At 43.7% G+C, this 19145-nt stretch overlaps 1 protein-coding gene across 1 annotated transcript in view; it reads left to right on the forward strand.

Annotated features, from left to right (window-relative positions):
* Positions 1 to 19145, forward strand: part of Dgkd (diacylglycerol kinase delta) — a gene marked incomplete at its 3' end in the record, with an annotated part of 85795 nt that overhangs the window by 16520 nt on the left and 50130 nt on the right. Inside the window, exons 3-4 of the mRNA XM_059278724.1 lie at positions 10717 to 10827; positions 12308 to 12388. Of these exons, the coding sequence (XP_059134707.1) occupies positions 10717 to 10827; positions 12308 to 12388 (192 nt within the window). The remainder of the gene's footprint in view (positions 1 to 10716; positions 10828 to 12307; positions 12389 to 19145) is intronic.

Raw genomic sequence — 19145 nt, forward strand, 5'->3', positions numbered from 1 at the left:
GTCAATTTCCTCTGGCAGGGGGAGGTTTTGGGTTTCTCTATGTGACTTGGCCAAGCCAAAAAGATTCTGGTCCCCAACAAGAGGCTATAGGTCTTAAGCTGGGGTTGTAGGGGTGTGGAGTGTGGTGTGTGTGGGATGTCTCAAACCAGAGAAAGCTTTGTTATTACAGGGAAACTGATGGCTTGCTCAGAACACCAGTGTAGCCATAGCAACAGCAGCAGCAGGCTGCCAGTAGAAAGCGGGTGAGCCGAGTGCCCTAGCAATTCCACTCTTGGGCTCCCTGTTCTTTCCATTTTAGATCTGTTTTTCCAACTGATAGAACTGACAGAAACACACAGAAAGACATAGGATCTTAGGTTGCTTCTGACTTCCCCTCTTGTGTCCTAACCAGATGGTGTCTCCTATAGACCATACTTACCTCTGGAGGTGTTCAGACCAGGTGACTTTTGATTTACTGTCCCCCCCTCCTTTGGGGGTGTCAGCTTGGTGCCTCTGGAGCACTTGATGATGGTTAGTCAGGATTTTTTGGGGGCCCTGGGACGTTTCAGGTTGTCCCCTATGAGTCCTCACCAGCCAGTGTACTCTTCCCCCATTCCTGGGGTTACTGCTGCTCCTAAATGTTTGGGGGGGGTAGTCTCTGGAGATCTCGCTGGGGCCTCCAAAATATTAAGAGGAGCCCAGGAGGGACTACCATTCAGGACACAGTTTACAGCCAGTTAGTTGGAAGCTGGCTGGTACTACACTCAGGTATTGAGGACCCAAGTTTTTAGAGTAAGTTTAAGCATTGCAGCTCAGAAGGAAAGGTATCCTGGCAGTCTGGACCAGAGGAATACCACAGAGTCATTGTAAGTGTAGCAGCTTATGGCTCTGCTGCAGTGAAAGGTTCCCAATGCAAATGTAACAACTCTGCTCCAGCAGGGGAGGGTTTTCCCAGTGAAGTTGTTACAGCTCTACTCCAGAGAAGTGTTACAGCTCTGCTCAGGATCAGTGAAGTGTTACAGCCCTGCTTTGCTAGGGGAAGGTTTCCCCAACAAAAGCATTACAGCTCTGCTTAAAATCCCCTGGAGTATAACAACTCTGCTTTGCTAGGGGAAGGATTCCCTAACAAAAGTGTTACAGTTCTGTTCCACTTTGCTCTACAGCTCTACACCAGCTCCAGCAAAAGTTGTTACAGCTGAGCCCCACTCCAGCAAAAATGTCACATTGCATAACAAACCTTACTCAAGAGATTCATTGGGAAGGAAGAATCCAGGAGGGTGACTGCCTCTAGGGTGAGAAGCAGTAGCAAAACAAACAGGGTACAGAGCTTATATAGGGTTTCTTTTGGGGGATGGAGCTTTTCAGGCTGACTTGGGATTTTTGTGGTCTTATTCTGGGGCAAGCTCAGGAATTGGTGAGATTCTGTGCTCAGGAATTGGTTGGATTTCAAACCCTGGTCCTGGGGTCAAGTCAGGGTCAGGGTGTTTTTCTTTGGCCCAGGTTTCAGGTCTAATCAGGAGTAAGGTTGCTGAGTTACCCCCGCCCCCCAAGACAGGGTTTCTCTATGTAGCTCTGACTGTCCTGAAACTTACTCTGTAAACCAGGATGGCCTTGAACTGAGAGATCCAACTGCCTCTGCCTCCCAAGTGCTGGGATTAAAGAGTCTGCCACCATAGCCCAGCTGAGTAAATTTTTTTTTTTTTTTTTTTTTTTTTTTTTTTTTTTTTTGAGACAGGTTTTCTCTGTGTAGCTTTGGAGCTCTTCCTGGAACTCACTCTGTAGCCCAGGCTGCCCTCAAACTCACAGAGATCCACCTACCTCTGCCTCCTGAGTGCTAGGATTAAAGGTATGCGCCACCACAGCCTGGCTGATTAAGGGGTGTTTAAAGGCAAAAACCACACTCTGATATCTCACTCAGCAGCTTCAGGGGGAGGTTTTGTGCAAGCAAGCAGTGTAACAGAAGCTAAGTGGTTTTAACTGGAAGGGGAGGTTTGTACATGCAGCAGTTTAATAGAAGCTAAGATTAGTTAGCTGGGGCATCTTGACCTTGGGTTCCTAGACTAGAGCTAGGTAATTTTCCACAAGATTCCATCAAGGAGATCATATTCTAGTTAAACCTAAAATGGCCTCAGCAAGAATATATGATGGAGAAACCTCTGCGCCGTCATGCCTTGCCATAACAAGGAACAAGCCTACAAAAAGACACGACTTGTAGAAACATAGGGTTTAAATTCCCTAATAGTGTAATAATGTGCACATTATATGGAACAGCTTTGCTCTGTTCCCCTTTGTTTAAACTTTTAAATTCTGTGTTGGAAATTAAATTTGTCTAATCAGTTAGTTGAAGGTCTTGATATAAAGAGGATCTGTTTTAGCTGGACAGTCAAACCATTTGATGTATGAATACTGTCAGTTTCTCATAGATACATTCTTAATTATGTCAGTGTCCATCAGTATTTGAATGAACTCAAGTAGGATATGGAGAAATAAAACAGGAAGGAGACCTAGTCAGGTATTGTTGTTTGGGAAGCAGGTTCTTTTTTTTTTTTCCTTGGTTTTTTTCAAGACAGGGTTTCTCTGTGTAGCTTTGCGCCTTTCCTGGAACTCACTCTGTAGCCCAGGTTGGCCTCAAACTCAGAGATCCGCCTGCCTCTGCCTCCCAAGTGCTGGGATTAAAGGCATGCGCCATCACCGCCTGGCGGGAAGCAGGTTCTTAAGTGATTGTTGTATTGCATTATCCTGTGCATGCACACACTTGAAAAAAGGCTGAAAGGATGTTATCTGAGAATGTGAGCAGTGGCTGGACCCTGGGTGTGGCAACTAAATGAGAAGCAACCTCTCCATACAGAAGGTGAGCTGTTTAGCTTGGTGCTTTCTTTGTAACTGAGGCCTTTAAAGAAGTGAGATCAGGGTCCCAGCTTCCACTATTTGAACATGACAGTGGCACTCCATGGGACCCTGAAAAGCAGTTTCTTAAGATGTCTCTGTGCTGTGTTTCAGAGAATGATGGAGGATCAGTAATCTAGTGTGCATCTTCAGGCTTCTTGACCTCTGACTTTTTCTGGCACTTGAACATACTATATGAAGCATTCCAAACAGATAGAGAAGTTGAAAGAGCTGAGTTGACTACACCACAGTGTGTTTTGGTTTATCTTTAATCCACACCTTTTCTGAGTGTTCCAGAGCTGGTTCTGCGGTACTTTATGCTTTGTGAACTATCTCTTTGCTCCAGTGCAGCTTTCCTAAGACCCATCCCTTTCGTCATAGTGTTCCCAGCAGTGCTTGGCATGTTGAGTGCTCAGTAAATATTTGCTGAAACTCAGCAGCTTCATTCCACAGCTTTATAGGGGACAGACCATACTCTGTGGACTCCAAATGAATCCTTTCCACTGTGGCTGACCCACAGTACCTACCACATGTCTTAGAATGTCCCTCCAACTCCTGGTGGTCCAGGTTTGTCACTTGATGTGTGGTGCAGCTGGGCTGTGTCTCTGTGTATATACATTCTCCTCCAGGAACAGTAGGATGATAGTTTATTTATTTTTTCCTGAACCCGTGAAAGCAAAAATAATGAAGGTAACTCTATTCAAAACATATTCCCATCCCACCTCCACACCTTTGTAATGGAACCACACGGATTGATAGGACAGATCCAGGGTCAAGGCCCACAGCTATTCCTTCTCTCTAGATGGAGGTGTTTCCCTTGGATTCAGTTTTCTTCTTTAGCATCTTCACAGAGTGGCAAGGCTGACATGAAGGCTTTCTGGCTTCTTGTGGGCACTTCACAGGTACTGCATTGTTTGCCCTTTCTTCTGCTGAGTGGAAATGTTTGCCGTGGCTGCCTTGAGAGGGCCTCTGTGTAGACTAAATAGATGGTCTGTGAACACATGTGGACTTGGACAGTTGAGCAAGAAATTGAAGCCAGTTCTCTCCAGTATTGCTGCTGAAGCAACCCCTTGAGAATCCTTTGTAGCTAGAGACCTGGCATTGTCTCAGTTTCTACCCTTTCTTTCCCACTTCAGGTGACCACTTAATCACCTGTATTATTTTATATTTTTGTTTATTTCTTCTTGAGAATTTAAAACTACATGTTTCTGTTCACCCCTCCCCCTCATGTCTTCCTGTGGCAGGGGGAGTTACTCACCATTCTTACTCCTTACTGCTCTGAGGACCTTGTTGCAGCTTGTTAGAGAGCTTCTTCATTCTGGTGCAGTTGTATGGTGCAGTTCTTAGTGTAGCACAGTTGATCCAGCCCTTGCCTCTTATGTACTGGACCTTTCAGGCATTTTCTGTTTCTGCCTGTAGCCCATGGCAGCGGTAGCAGAGTGGCCCCCCCTCTCCCCCATTACTCAGGGTGTTTGTGCCTGGGATAGGCTTGGGTAGAAGGGAAATGAGTGTAATCTTGTTGGATGTTGCTTTGTGCAGTTTTGTTCCCACAGCCTGGCCCACAGTATTCTCTAATATATATATGTATATATATTATTATATACATATGTATATATACACATATATATATTTATTCATGTTTTTTTGGTCAAGCTGATGGTGAAGACGGTATTTTAGTTAAGCTTTCTTTTTCTCTTGTGTTTAAGAACCATTTGTATTTCTCTTTCTATGAAATGTTTGTTCATATTTTTGCCTTTCTATTGGATTGTTAGTCTGTTCCTTTTTGTTTGTTGTTTATTTGTTAGACAGGGTATTATTATGTAGCCCAGGATGGTCTTGAACATATGATCCTCCTGCCTCAGCCTACCTAGTGCTAGAATTAGAGGATGTACCATCATGTCTGGCTTTCCTAGACTGTTCTTGATATTTAGAAGCTCTTTATACATAGGAGATGTTCGTTAGCCCTTTATGGTTTGGTGAAACAGTTCCTAAGGCATTGGGGTGACCAAGATGGATAGAATCATTAGGAGTTGGTATGGTGAGAGAGACAGTCTTAGGATGAAGTCTGTATACTTGTAGAGCAGACAGCAGCTATTGTGCCTACCAGGGTAGGGGTTCTGGAAAGGCTTCCCTCAGAGACAGTGTCATTTACCTCTGGTCTGAAGCATAATAGTTTTTCAGCTGATGGAAAGAGGAGCTGAAGATTCATAGTCAGGGGAGGGTTTCTTTAAAAGAACAAGGGTGAAGGGCAGCTGGGCTAAGAAGGAAAGAAGGATGGGGAGAAGCTGCAACCCACATTAGACTTACCTCCTGGGTAGGTGTGTGACTGGGTGTGGGTTCTCAGAGAGGATGGTTATTGGGACCTCCAGGGAGCTTTAAACACTGCCCCCTTAGGTTCCTGCCTACTTGATTCTGATTTCTCAGGAGGGCTGAGATGAGGGGTGAGACCAGAGGCTAGTGATTCTCAAGTCTGTCTGCCAGGTAGTTCTAGTGGTATCTGAGTTGAGAGGCACTGGGTGAGAGAATATGGCAGCAGGAGAGATGAGGAGAGTCTGGAAGAAGTCTGATTCTTAAACTTATGTAAGTGGGTCTTCATCAGAACTGCTTGTTCCCAGGCAGGTTGGGAGAGTCCTACATTCTAACAGGTGCCTGTGAAGCCAATTCAGGTGGTCTGGGGGTATACTTTAATCTTGTTTTTCTTGTGCATAGTGTTGGAGATGGAACCCAGGGGTCTGTCTCCATCAAGCAATTTGCTTTTATTACACAGCTATATCCCCAGCCCTTGGGTCACACTTTGAGAGAAACTGAGGCATAGAGACAATAATTTAAACTGAACATGGGTGCATGCTTAGAATCCTAGTATTTAGGAGGTGGAGGCAGCAGGGAATTCAAGACAACAGCTTCAGTTGCACAGTGATTTGAGGCTAGTCTGAGTTATATGAACTCTTATCTCAAAAAAAAGACATTTGGAGATTATATACATACATATATATATATATATATATATATATATATATATATATATATATCCAATCTCTATCTCTCTCTCCAATCTCTAACTCTCCCTCCAATTTCTATCCCCCTTTCAAACTCTCTCTCTCTCCAATCTCTCTCTCCCCAATCTCTACCTCTCTATCTCTCCAATCTCTATCTATCTCTCCAATCTCTATCTCTCTATCAAAGAAAAAGAAGAAAAACATAAAAAAAAAGACAGAAGGAAAAAAGAGAGTGGAGGAGGGAGGGAGAGGGAGAAAAGGAGAGAGGGATTGGTTGAGATTGATCAAAATTTTAGCTCTAACTGGGCATCTGAACTCAGGAAGAGAGACAGAATCAGTGGTACTTGGTAGCCGCTTAGAAATGGGGCTACTTCTTTTATTTAAAAAAATTATTAATATTTATTTGTGTGTGTGTGTGTGTGTATGTGTGTGTGTGTGTGTGTGTGTGTGTGTGTGTTGTGGAGGGTGGAGGATGTGCCACAGCACACATGTGGAGGTCAGAGGACAACTTGTGAAAGTCAGTTTTCTTCTTCTACCATGTCAGTCCTAGAGATTGAACTCAGGTTGTCAAGCTTGGCAGCAAGTGCCTTTATCTGCTGACTTTCTCACTGGCTCTGATACTTCTTTTAGCTTTGATGCCATTGATTCTAAACACAGGAAATGCAGGGCTAAGAGTGAGTGACATGGCATAGGTCAGTGAAGAGAATGGCTTGAGATGAAGTCTGTTTCATGTGTTGTGGCTTGGACCCTGGTGACACCAACATTCAGTACTAAGTAGAGTGGACAGTGACCTTTATTTGGCAGAAATGGACCCGATTGCTCATTTACTTCAGGGCCTTGGTGTGGCTGCTGTAGCACTAGGCATTGTGTCTCAAGTCAGAAATGAGGGAGTGTTGAAGCTACTTGTGGTCCCTTATGTCAGAGACAAGCGAGCCATCTTCCATACCAACTCTATGTCTTTGACCAGAACTGAGGAAGTGCTAGTGAGCATTGTGGTGACGACGCTCCTTTCAACATCACTGCACTACTGAGATCTTGTTAGCAGTGCCAGGAGAGAATCTGCTTGGCTGTGCTGGTGGGTATTTGCTGTGAATCCCAGATGAAGGACAGGCCCCTGAACAGCTCTTGGGGATTCGGATGTTACCTCTTTTGGTTCCTTTCTGATTCAGTCCTTCCTCACATTAGTGAAGATAGGAATGAGACATCTCCCCTGCTCTTCGTGTACACTTTTATGGTATAGGGGGTTTGAGAACATGGGTCACTTTTAATATTGGTGCTGTTGGAGAGAAACCAGGGCATTGGTATTTGAAATTAATTCTCTTTGGTAAGAAAATAAAGCTGTTGACACTTTTCCCAAGTCGGTATTTTAGAGGTCTTTAGGGGAAAAAAAAAATCTGTGTAGTGTTCCTTTTGTTACACTTACAGTACCACATGTGGGGTCCTAGTTCTGTGGGGTTGAGAATTCTCCAGGATGGTGGATGCCCAGGTATATTTTAGTCTACACTCTCTTGCCATGAGACACTCAGTGTAGAACATTGTGTGTCCCTAGTTGTGCATCTCCTTAGTGTTCTGGTAGACTGTGATGAGAACAGGTAAAGGCCGAGTGCACATAGCTCTGAAGCACATGAATTTGCATATGGTGTTGGAGCAGAGGAAGGAGTTTACCTGTATCCACTTGATCTAAATCAGGACGTTGTGGATGTGCATGTTTGCGCAAGGGTATGTGTGTGGTTGGGTATGTGGAAGCCAGGGGACAATTTTGAATGTTGTATTTTAGTCACCCCACCTTGTTTTTTGACAGGACTGGAGGTTTCATAGATTAGGCTGATTTGACTGGTCAGTGAGCCCTGGTGATCTGCTAATCTCTTCTTTCCCCAATGTTTTGATTACAAATGTAATTACAAAATTTACAATTTTATTTTCATGGGCTCTGTGGATTGAACTTGGGTCCTTGTATTGTGCTGTAAGCTCTTTACTGACTGGACATTCTCTCCATATACCCTTTTCTCTTCTTCCTCTGCCTGATTCATATTTAATTTTTAATTATGTATATATGCTGTGGGATAATGTTGTTATACACTGGTTTAATAAAATGCTACTCAGCCATTAGCTCAGGCTTACTACTGCCCAACTCTTAAATTTAAATTCAGCCCATTTCTGTTAATCTGAATGTTGCCACGTGTTCCGTGGCTTTACCCGTGTGCCATTACATGCTGTCTCCTGGCCAGCGGGCTGGCATCTCCTGACTCAGCCTTCCTCTTCCCAGAATTCTTGTCTGTTTATCTCGCCTATACTTCCACAGTTAGACACCAGTATACCTCTTTGCTCTGTGGCCTGAGCTGCTATCTGAGCTATTGTCTGCTCTGTGTTTGAAGAGGGGAGACAGGAAAGAGAATATATTCTCACATGTGCCAGGACCCTGTCTGTGGCTGTCCCTGACTCTCACTGGCTCTGTGGTGGAGACAGTCTGCCAGACCAGCAGCATTTCTTTTGGTGCCTCTTGCAGCCTACCATTGCAAAGCTCAGCACATAGTTTCAGGGTGCAGTTTTCTTGACTACTTTTAAAAGTTAACTGGTTTGGATCCTGTAGCATATCTGTAGTATTTAGGAGCACGAATGAGGAGACAAAATATAGTTTCTGAGAAAGCTTCAAAGAAATACCAGTTTTTATCTTTCTCCATCCTTTTCCGCTGCAACCCACTAGGGTCTCCTTCTGAGCATGCTTGTCCTATAAATAGAATAGCAGGTCTCTTTGGGCAGCCCAAGCTTGCAGGCTGTGGTCTACTTTCTGAAAGATATGTGTGTCTGTGTATATGGGTGGTGGTGGGGATTGTGCTTTAATTTTGCTTTCCCTCTTTTGTATGAGATACTAGCAGCATATTCGGAAAAAAAAATACTCTTATCTGTCCTTTAAGGATAATTTGAAACTTTTTTGGGTTCAGCATATTGGTTTTGTTGCCTTATTTTTATTTTAAAAGTTGCACACAGGAAAGAAGTTGAAGCAGTTTCTTCCCCTTCAAAGGTAAGGAAACTGAATTGGGCTGAGGAGGTATCTCTATAGGTGAGCCCTTTAAGGTCTATAGGAAAGGTTCTCTCTTTGTGCTCTAGGCATCCATGGACTGGTGGTGTTATGTACAGATGTTTCTAACAATAGTGCCATTCATGCGAACTTGGATCTGTAAAGGGTGCTGAAAATCAAAGTTGGTTACAGTTCTTCCATACTGCAGATTGGCTTGTGCCCTGATCTTAGGTCCTTTTGGTAGTCCTCTGTCATAGTACAGGACCTGCGTGTGAGTGACTAGCTGGATGTGTTTCTTCTTAGATTGTGCCATCATGTTATTTTTCCCTTGGTACTCTTTAACTGCCTGGGAGATAGGGTGAGTGACTCCTGCAGAAGTAAGAGGTGAAGGTATAGACACGACAACTTGAGGAAGTGTGCTGCTCATCAACAGTTTCCCCCTGGTTTGGTCTCAAGAGGGCAGCTGATGTAGTACCAGGTAGGTACCAGAGCAGAGTCCATTCCAGTGAGCCTGTGGGTAAATATGGGCACATGCATCACACCCAGCCCAGAAGGTGCCTCAGAAGGTGGCTTGCCAGGAGGAGACAAGGAAATCTCAGGCACCATGTAATGGCCTGTGTGCTGCTGGGCTGTGGGCCCTCAACTTGGCTTTGTGTGTTTAGAGGGTGAGGGAGCTGGGGTTTGGTTTAATATTCTCTGTCCCTCTACCTCTCTCCCCTATGATAAACAGACTTGTTTACATAAATATGCTGTCTTTGTATTTTGGCACGTTTGGATGACCCGAGGTTTCTGTGTCTTGTTCACTCTGGTTTTATGTTAGGAAGTTTTAAGTATCTTCAAATGTCTAGGTGCTTCATACATACACTGTTTTAAAAGTTGCTTAAAGGGCAAACCTGCATGGGGTTGCTCAGCTGTTTGCTGTAGTATAAGGAAAGTGCTGAATGTGGAGTAGGGTTCTTGTTCTCCTGGATACTATTTATTATTATTATCTTTTCTTTGTGGTGCTGGGAATGGAACCCAGGGCTTTGAGTGCGCTAGACAAACATTCTATACTGAGCTATACCCAGCCTGTTTATTAGTGTTGACTGTATTAGTGACTGAGTGGCTCAGAGCATCTGGCCGTTCCTTGAGCATTTGTTTCCAAGTGTTATGTAGGACTCAATGTCCACTAGGAGCCATGTACATGGGGCAAATGAAGGAAGACAGCTCTGACTTACTGTTAACTGAGCAGGGGAAGTTCTCTGAGGAAAAAGGAATATTTCCTGTATTATAATGGCTTATCTGTATCACAGGGAGGATGAATATCAGATGCTTATACTGACCTCAGAACCATGCAGAGGGCTGAGCAGAACACAGGCCTGGAGCCACACTGAAACCCAGAGCAATGAACGTGGACAGTTTTGGCAACAGAATCCTGAGAAATGGCAAGAGGCCAGAGAACATGAAGGCAGGGCCAAGAATAGCTGAAAAATACCAAATGCTGAAGCTGGAGAATGTGCTGGTCCTGTGTCCCAGTTGTTCCCAGCTGCTACTTCCTGGAGTCCTTGAACCTCAGTTTCCCTTTTGCTAATCTGCTGGGCATAGCTAGGACGGACCTTGGGTCTCTAACACAGGTACTCTGTGGTCCCTTAGAGAAATGGTATGCCCCTTGCCCTCTGCCTTGCATCACAGTGCTTTAGCCTGCGTAGAGGTCAAGGTCTGTGAGAAAGTAAGAATGTTCTTCTAGTAGGCTGCCTAGCCCTTTAGAGGCACACTTTGCTCATCAGTCATGATAGGGTGTTTCAGGGCGATGGGCACCTCAGAATGTAAGCTCACAATGTACTTCTGTGCTTTCAGACCATCCTCAAAGAGGGCATGCTGACCAAACAGAACAACTCGTTCCAACGATCCAAAAGGAGGTACTTTAAGCTTCGAGGACGAACACTGTACTATGCTAAAACTGCAAAGGTAAGGCACCGTGAGAGGATCAAATTCAAGAGCCACCATTTAGGGACTGAGTTCTCATGCACAGGATGAATACTTGCAAATCAGTTATTTCTAGTTGAGTTTGTTTGTTTGTTTATTCTATTTGTTGTTTGTTCTTTTATTTGTTTTAGTCATGCTGGAATTGAACTCAAGGCTTTGGATGTGCTAGGCAGATTCTACCACTGAACTACAGTCTCATCTTCTCTGGCTTGTAATAATACTTGGTGTCAGGTTTTATTTGTCACTAAGCATGCTTTATTTCTTATAAAAATTATTTTTGTTCATTTTCCTCTTCCCTAAAAATGGAAACATGGTCACAGAACTAACTATATTTCAGTTAGTTTCCTTCAGAAAGATGGGAACCACAGGCTCGTGGATCTCTTATGGGCTGAGTTCCTCTTGTCATTGGGCATCTTAGTGTGTGAACAGAAATATGCGGCTCTTTATCTCTAAGCTTCCCAGCAGCTGGCCTTGGGCTGTAAGTTCCCAGCTATGTTAAGACTCAAAGCCAAACCCCCCAGGCAGGTGCTGTCAGAGGAGCAGCTGGGCTGCTGCTGCTCTGGTCCAGGTCCAGTGAATGCTGTCAGACTTCAAACCCCAGTGTGCAGGCTGGCAGTCCTAACACCTGTGCTTTTGTCTCAGTGTTGGTGGCAGTTCTGATACTTGGGCATTAAGAAAAATCTGGAATCACTTTGCAAAGCATCCCTAGGGAGTTAGTTTGCTGAAATTAGAAATGGAACAAGGCAACATGTTTAGAAAGGGTTCTGACCACAGCCATGGTTATTTTGGTCCTGTTGGTGGGGGTGGGGAAGGTTTTCTTAGTTGCTAGTCTTTTCTCCAGGGGTTCCATATAGAGGCATCTTAGAACAGAGGGAACAGTAAGGTAAACAGGAGGAGGGGGCTGTGGCTTGGACCTTAGTGGGGAGAGGAGAGGAACACAGGGCATCCTTAGATCTGGCGGGGCCTCACTAGGACTAAATTCCTGTGTTCCATTCCCTGATTTCCTTATGACTGGGTTCCTCTTATTAGGGCCTGCCTCTTCCCCCTACAGTGTTTGTTTTAGTTGGAACTTTTCTCCTAAATGTGCTCGCTGGAGAATTCCAAACCAGAAAGATCCTCTGACTCTGGACCCTGACTGGCTGTCTCACATTTAAAAGGGAATTACTGGTATTGGAATTATTTGCTACAAAGAACAAGTGTAGAAAGAAATATCAGCATTGCTATTGTAGTGTACCCATTGATGAACTCTGTAGATGGAAAGTCACAAGCTACCTGTGATCCATGCTCTTTGGGAGAGACAGACAGGCAGGTGGTTGCAGGAATTTCACATGGTGGATTGATCAGATGTTGAGGTTTCAAGGAACCTGGGCTTGTAGGGGTGGGTAGGGAGAGTAGCACCATGAGTGCTTAGAATATGCATGCCCTGGCTTGCCTGAGACCCTCTGTTTGTATCTCTCTCCAGTCGATCATATTTGATGAGGTAGACCTGACTGACGCCAGCGTGGCAGAATCTAGCACCAAAAATGTCAACAACAGTTTCACGGTAAGATTCTAGGTCACACCCTTCTCCTAGGTTTCTCATTGGAGCGTGGCATGAAGTAGTTCAGACTTTCTCATCCCCTTTCTGATTGGAGGGATTCCTGGGAAATGTTGAATTTCAATATGAAGGTAGTACTGTGGCTGTGGCTGGAGAATAACAGAACTTGATAATGTAAGCACAAAGCAAGACGATCTAAATGAGATGTTTTTAAAGTGTTGCTGCTTATTTATTAACACTTTTTGTTCAGAAGCTTGTTAATTTATTTGTTTATTTGATTTCTGAGGCAGGGTTTCCTCTATGTAGCCCTGGCTTCCCTGGAACCAGCTGTGTAGACCAAGCTGATCTTGAACTCACAGAGATTTGCCTGTCTCCTCCTCCCAAGTGCTGGGATTAACAGTGTATAAAGGGGCATGCCATCACACCTGGCTTATTTTTGTGATAATTTGGGAAAGCCAGAAAAGCTTATGTTAAGACAATTGAAAGTGACCACAATTCACCCATCTCACAAACATAGAATATTAATATTTTGATATACTTCTTTTTTTATGTATTTGAACCCTTTCTTTTCCAAATTTGTAACAATTATGTAGTACTTTTTTTTTTTTTTTTTTTTTTTTTTTTGGCAAAAGTTCTAAGATCTCAGAGTCAGCCAACCACCCGATCTGGTGTCATATTGGTTCAGGCTTTTTCTGCATCCGTCTTGAAATCAGACTGGTGAATTTCTTTCACGTGTTTTTTTCTCTTGAAAACTTTTGGTGACTCTTTTCCCTCACAGTTGATCTAAATATTCACGTTATTTATATAGCGCTTTCTGTTAAGACTTTATACAGTCATGGGCTGACTTTAACAGTATCAGGGGTTGCTCGGCTAGTGGCACTGGAACCTTTGTTTGCTTTTGTTTTTTGTTTTTTCAGACTAGGTTTCTCTGTGTAGCCCTGGCTGTCCTGAACTCACTCTGTAGACCAGGCTGGCCTCGAACTCAGAGTTCCACCTGCCTCTGCCTCCTGAGTGCTGGGATTAAAGGTGTGCTCCCCCCGCCTGGCTAAAAAATGTTTTATTTTTAAGTACGTGTAGGTGCTGCAAGAGGCCAGAGGCCTTAGATTCTCCCTAGAACTGGAGATCCAGGTGGCTGTGAGCTGCCTGATGTGGGTGCTGAGGGCTGAATGGTCCTATGCAAAGCAGTACATTTAACCATCCTTTTGCTCTTTCCTCTTTCCCTTTTAAAATTTCTGTCTGTTTGCCTGCCTGTGTGTCTATCAATCTTTCTATCATTTGTCTATCATCTATCTGTCTGTCTGTCTATCATCTATGTATATATATGTATGTATGCACCTATCATCTGTCAGTAATCTGTGTGTGTGTGTGCATGTGTGCGTGTGTGTGTGTGTGTGTGTGTGTGTGTGTGTGTGTGTGTGTGTCTGTCTGTCTGTCTGTCTGTCTTATCTGAGATAGGGTCTGTCTTTCTGTATCATCTCAGATAAGGTCTTGCTGTGTAGCCTAAAGTAGCTCATAATTGGTGATCCTTCAGCTGTAGCTTCCAAGTGCTGAAATAATAGTTATGACTCACCACACCTGGCTGGGTTTCTAGTTTTATTTATTTAAAGATATCTTAAAAAAATTAAAAAAAAATTGTGTGTGTGTGTGTGTGTGTGTCTGTGTCTGTGTCTGTCTGTCTGTCTTTCTGTATCATCTCAGATAAGGTCTTGCTGTGTAGCCTAAAGTAGCTCATAATTGGTGATCCTTCAGCTGTAGCTTCCAAGTGCTGAAATAATAGTTATGACTCACCACACCTGGCTGGGTTTCTAGTTTTATTTATTTAAAGATATCTTAAAAAAATTAAAAAAAAATTGTGTGTGTGTGTGTGTGTGTGTCTGTGTCTGTGTCTGTCTGTCTGTCTTTCTGTATCATCTCAGATAAGGTCTTGCTGTGTAGCCTAAAGTAGCTCATAATTGGTGATCCTTCAGCTGTAGCTTCCAAGTGCTGAAATAATAGTTATGACTCACCACACCTGGCTGGGTTTCTAGTTTTATTTATTTAAAGATATCTTAAAAAAATTAAAAAAAAAATTGTGTAGTGTGGTAGTGTGTGTGTGTGTGTGTGTGTGTGTGTGTGCGCGCGCGCGCGCCGCGTGCATTTGAAATGACATGTATGTGGTGGTCAGAAGACAATTTTGAGGAGTCAGCTCTCTCCTTCCATTGTGGATTCTGAGGATAGCATTCAGTTTGTCAGACTTGGTGGAATTTGACTTTACCTGCTGAGCCATCTCATTGGTTGCAAAGTCTCAGGTGGGTTTTTGTTTTTTGTTTTTTAAGTTTACTCGCATTTATTTTAGAGTCTGTGTCAGAATACTCAGGTATCTGGGAATTTTGTGTATCTTTTCTGTTTAGTTTTTTTCCCTTGGCTCTTATTATCCTTCGGCCTTTCCTGCTGCTGTGTCAGGTAATTTTGGTTGACATTGTATAGTAGAAGTTGACAGGATGAGTTTAGGCTCTGGCTCTTTTTTGAAAGGATTTGTTCTTATGACCCCCAAAGGCAGAAAGGAAGCAGCAGATCTGCTGAAGTGCAGGCTGAGGTAGAGGCAGTTTGAAGATTGTCTTAGTTACTGTTCTTTTGCTTTGAAGAGACACTATAACCAAAGAAAGCATTTAATTGGGTGCTTGCTTACAGTTTCAGAGGCTCTCTTAGCTAGGGTTTCTGTTGCTGTGAAGAGTCACTATGACCACAGCAATTCTTATAACGAAAACGTTTAATTGAGGTAGCGGCTTACGGTTTTAGAGGTTCAGTCCATTATCATCATAGTGGGACATGGCAGCATACAGGCAGATATGGTGCTGGAAATGTAGCTGAGAGTTCTACATTTTGCAGGTAACAGGAAGTGGTCTGTCTCATTGGGTGGTATCTTGAGCATAGGAGACCTCAAAGCCTGCCCCCACAGTGACACCCTTCCTCCCACAAGGCCACCACCTACTCCAACAAAGTTACACCTCCTAATAGTCCACTCTCTTTGGGGGCTGTTTTCTTTCAAACCACCACAGAGTCTTAGTGCATTATCATCGTGGTGGGAAGCATGTCAGTACACATAGTACTGGAACAGTAGCTGAGAGCTATATCCTGATCCACAAGTTGAGGGATGGATGGATGGATGGATGGATGGATGGAGGGAGGGAGAGAGAGAGAGAGAGAGAGAGAGAGAGAGAGAGAGAGAGAGAGAGATGAATGCTGAACCTTGTAGCCAGAGCCTTTTCTCTGTTCCGATTGATCCCGCAGCAGCTTATAAAATAATCACCCAGAGGCTTATTATTAATTACAGACTGTTTGGCCCTATGGCTCAGGCTTATTACTAACTAGCTCTTACATCTTAAATTAACCCATTTCTATTAATCTGTGTATTGCCATGTGTCTCATGGCTTTACCCGTGTTCTGTTACATCTTGCTTCTCTGGCTTCTCCCAGCATCTCCCCCGACTCCGCCTTTCTTCTCCTTGTATCTTTGTTTGGATTTCCTGCCTGGCTGTAACATGTCTTGCCATAGACCAAGGCAGCCTCTTTATTTATTTATATTTTATTTTATTTTATTTTATTTTTGAGACAGGGTTTCTCTGTGTAACTTTGGAGCCTGTTCAGGAGCTCACTTTGTAAACTAGGCTGGCCTCAAACTCAGAGAGATCTACCTGCCTCTGCCTCCCGAGTGCTGGGATTAAAGGCGTGCGCCACTACCACCCAGCTGGCAGCCTCTTTATTAACCAAGGGTAGCAACACATATTCACAGCATACAGAAAGACCATCCCACAGCAGAGTGTGGCATGGGCTTTTGAAACATTAAAGCCCACCCCCAGTGACATCCTGCCAACATCAAGGCATACCTCCTCCCAGTAAGACCACACCTCCTAATCCTTTGAAACAGTTCCACTCCCTGGTGACCAAGCATTCAGATATATGAGTCTAGGGGGTCATTCTTGTTCAAGTCACCACAAGGATGGTTTTACTTTTTCTCCTTGCTAGTTTTCACTTTTGATTCATTTGTGTCTTCATGCATGAGTTATTTCATGGATTTCTGTGTATAACATACCAGCTCTGACCAACTTCTTGGCCTCTCTTGATCCTACTTAGAAGTCAGTATTTGTCACTGTTTTAATTTTTCCCATGTCTTTATCATTCCATTATATTAATAAGCATCTGTTATTTAAGATTACTCATTGTAAATATGAGAAATGAGGGCAGTATTGTTGTTAATCTATTGTAACTTAGGAGTATTGTTGCTGAAGTCTTCTTGTGACTTTGTTTCTTTGTTTCTGCTTGGTCATAGACTTTGTCTTGTTCTTTGAGAACTTTGCTTGGTCATTGGTTCAACAGATGATCTTTCAGAGCTTCCCTGGGCCACATATTTGAGGGCCAAAGTTCAGCAGACAGGGAGAGGAGTTCTTTTTATTAAACTTGCATCCTTATGGAGAATTGGGAAAATAAAACCTGAGTGAGTCCCCAGAGGAACCTGAGAATCTGCCTTTGACTGTTTCCTTCACCAGATGAAGGGCCTAGGTAGCAGGCTTTGTTTCTCTCCTCCATTTTCTTCTTCTCCTTCTCCCTGTGTTGCTTTCCCTACTCTTTAACAAAAGATTATTCATTTATTTAGGTATATGGGTGTTTATCTGTATACCATGTGGGTGCTTGGTTCCCATGGTGGCCAGAAGAGGGCACTGGCTCCCTTGGAACTGGAATTACAGATGTTTTTGTGGGTGCTGGGAACAGAACTTGGGTCCTCTTCAAGAGCAGCAAGTGTTCTTAACCACTGAGCCATGTCTCCAGCCTTTCTTCTTCCCTTTCTGAGACAGTCTCATGTAGCTCAGGCTGACCTCAAACTTGCTCTATAGCTGAGGATGACCTTGAAGTCCCAATCTTCTTGCTCCTCTACCTTCCATTTGTTGGTATTACAGCCTTGTGTCTCCACAACCAGTTCTCTTCAGTTTTCTTAATCTGTGAAAACACAGAACCTCATTGTAAGACAACACAGAGATTTTGTCAGTTTGAAACCATAAAACATAGTGTTTAAAGTTTAGACTGTGAAAGTGGGAAGAAGTCCTGTCTCAGCCTTACTAGCTGGCTCTGAATGTCAGGTTCTTCATCCAAGGAATGAAGCCTTTGGGGTTGCTAGGAGCGCCAAATTAATGAATACAATGAAGGCTTGGTAAAATGGTTACTGTTAGTATCGGGATGCTAGGTACCCACTGAGTAGTCAGTTGTGAAGCAGGAACACTAAATTAATTGATTATATCATTTGGCTCCTAACTGGAGCTTCTTCTACTTTGGTATCATTACATTTCTGAAATATCAGTTTTTATATTTGCTAAGTACCATGTAACTGAACATAATTGCTGTAGCTTATTCTCAATTTTACCAGGCCTAAGGCCGTATAGCCATATCATTTGACCCTTTAGGTCATAGAAGCAACATCAGTTGGGTTGAACCTTAAAGAGGAAAGACAAGTTTTTACTAAAATGTTCCTGAAATAGAAAATCTTTGGAAAGAATCGTGCTCTGCTCATTTTAAGAAGTGTATAAATCTTTGATGGCTCCTTGATTCTTTCTTGATGCAGGTGAAGGGGCTGTCCTCCTGTCCCCCATCTTTGCCCTAATGTGTCCTATCATGATCTTGCTCCAGCCACTGCTTTTAGGAAGTGCCATATGCACAGGTGCCTACTGGTCTTGTGTCTGGAGGGGCCTCCCTTTACCATCTGGAGACCCAGTCCTTTTCTTGGAGATCATGTGAAACTACCTGTGTGGACTCTTCCTTCCTATGCTATGCTTAGGAAGCTGTCCTCTGCTTCTTCAGAGTAGCAGTCCCAAGTCTGGTTGTGCTGGAGCTTCTTTGGAACTTAGGAGTTCCTGGCACTACCTCTAGGGACTCCGAAGCTAACTCACAAGTGATACTTCAAGGCTGCCAAGGATTTGGAGGTACAGCCAGGGTTAGGACCTCTCTTGAGGATACTTTATTCCACTCATGTAAGGTTGAAGCATCACTTAGTAATTGATGTCCTTGATGATACTGTTTTAGGATGTCTCAAGTTTGAGGCCAAGAGAGGCTTAGGGTCCTAGCATTCACCTTTGGGCTGACTGCCTCTGAGTACAGCTACTCAGAGGTCCTGCTGCTCCTTTGTCCAACATGGGCATGAGGATGTGGGGCTGCTTCTTTCTTGGATCCTTTCTTGTAGATTTAGGGTCCTCATGTTTGGATAGGCAGTTCTGAGGCAGGCAGGACCAGCCCTGGTTCTCTCTGTATGTCTGTGCACAGAAGCAAATTCAAATGGGGGATTTATTTGACAGCAAGGAAGGCTGGTTACCTGTAGATAGAGTTTTCCTGACTGGCCCACAGTCAGGACAAATCTCTCTCACCTGCCAGTCCCACAGCCTCTCAGACCTGACCAAGTAAACACAGAGACTTATATTGGTTACAAACTGTATGGCCGTGGCAGGCTTCTTGCTAACTGTTCTTACAGCTCAAATTAATCCATTTCTGTTAATCTATACCTTGCCACATGGCTCGTGGCTTACCGGCATCTTCACATGATGCTGCTTGTCCTGGCAGCGGCTGGCAGTGTCTCTCTGACTCAGCCTTCCACTTCCCAGCTTTATTCTCCTCTTTGTCCCGCCTACACTTCCTGCCTAGCCAATGGCCAATCAGTGTTTTATTTATTGACTAATTAGCAACACATTTGCCATACAGAACATCCCACAGCAGTTACCAGATTTCTAAAATGAAACAAATAA

The sequence above is a fragment of the Peromyscus eremicus genome, chromosome 13 (assembly GCF_949786415.1).
Source record: "Peromyscus eremicus chromosome 13, PerEre_H2_v1, whole genome shotgun sequence".
Lineage (NCBI taxonomy): Eukaryota > Metazoa > Chordata > Mammalia > Rodentia > Cricetidae > Peromyscus > Peromyscus eremicus.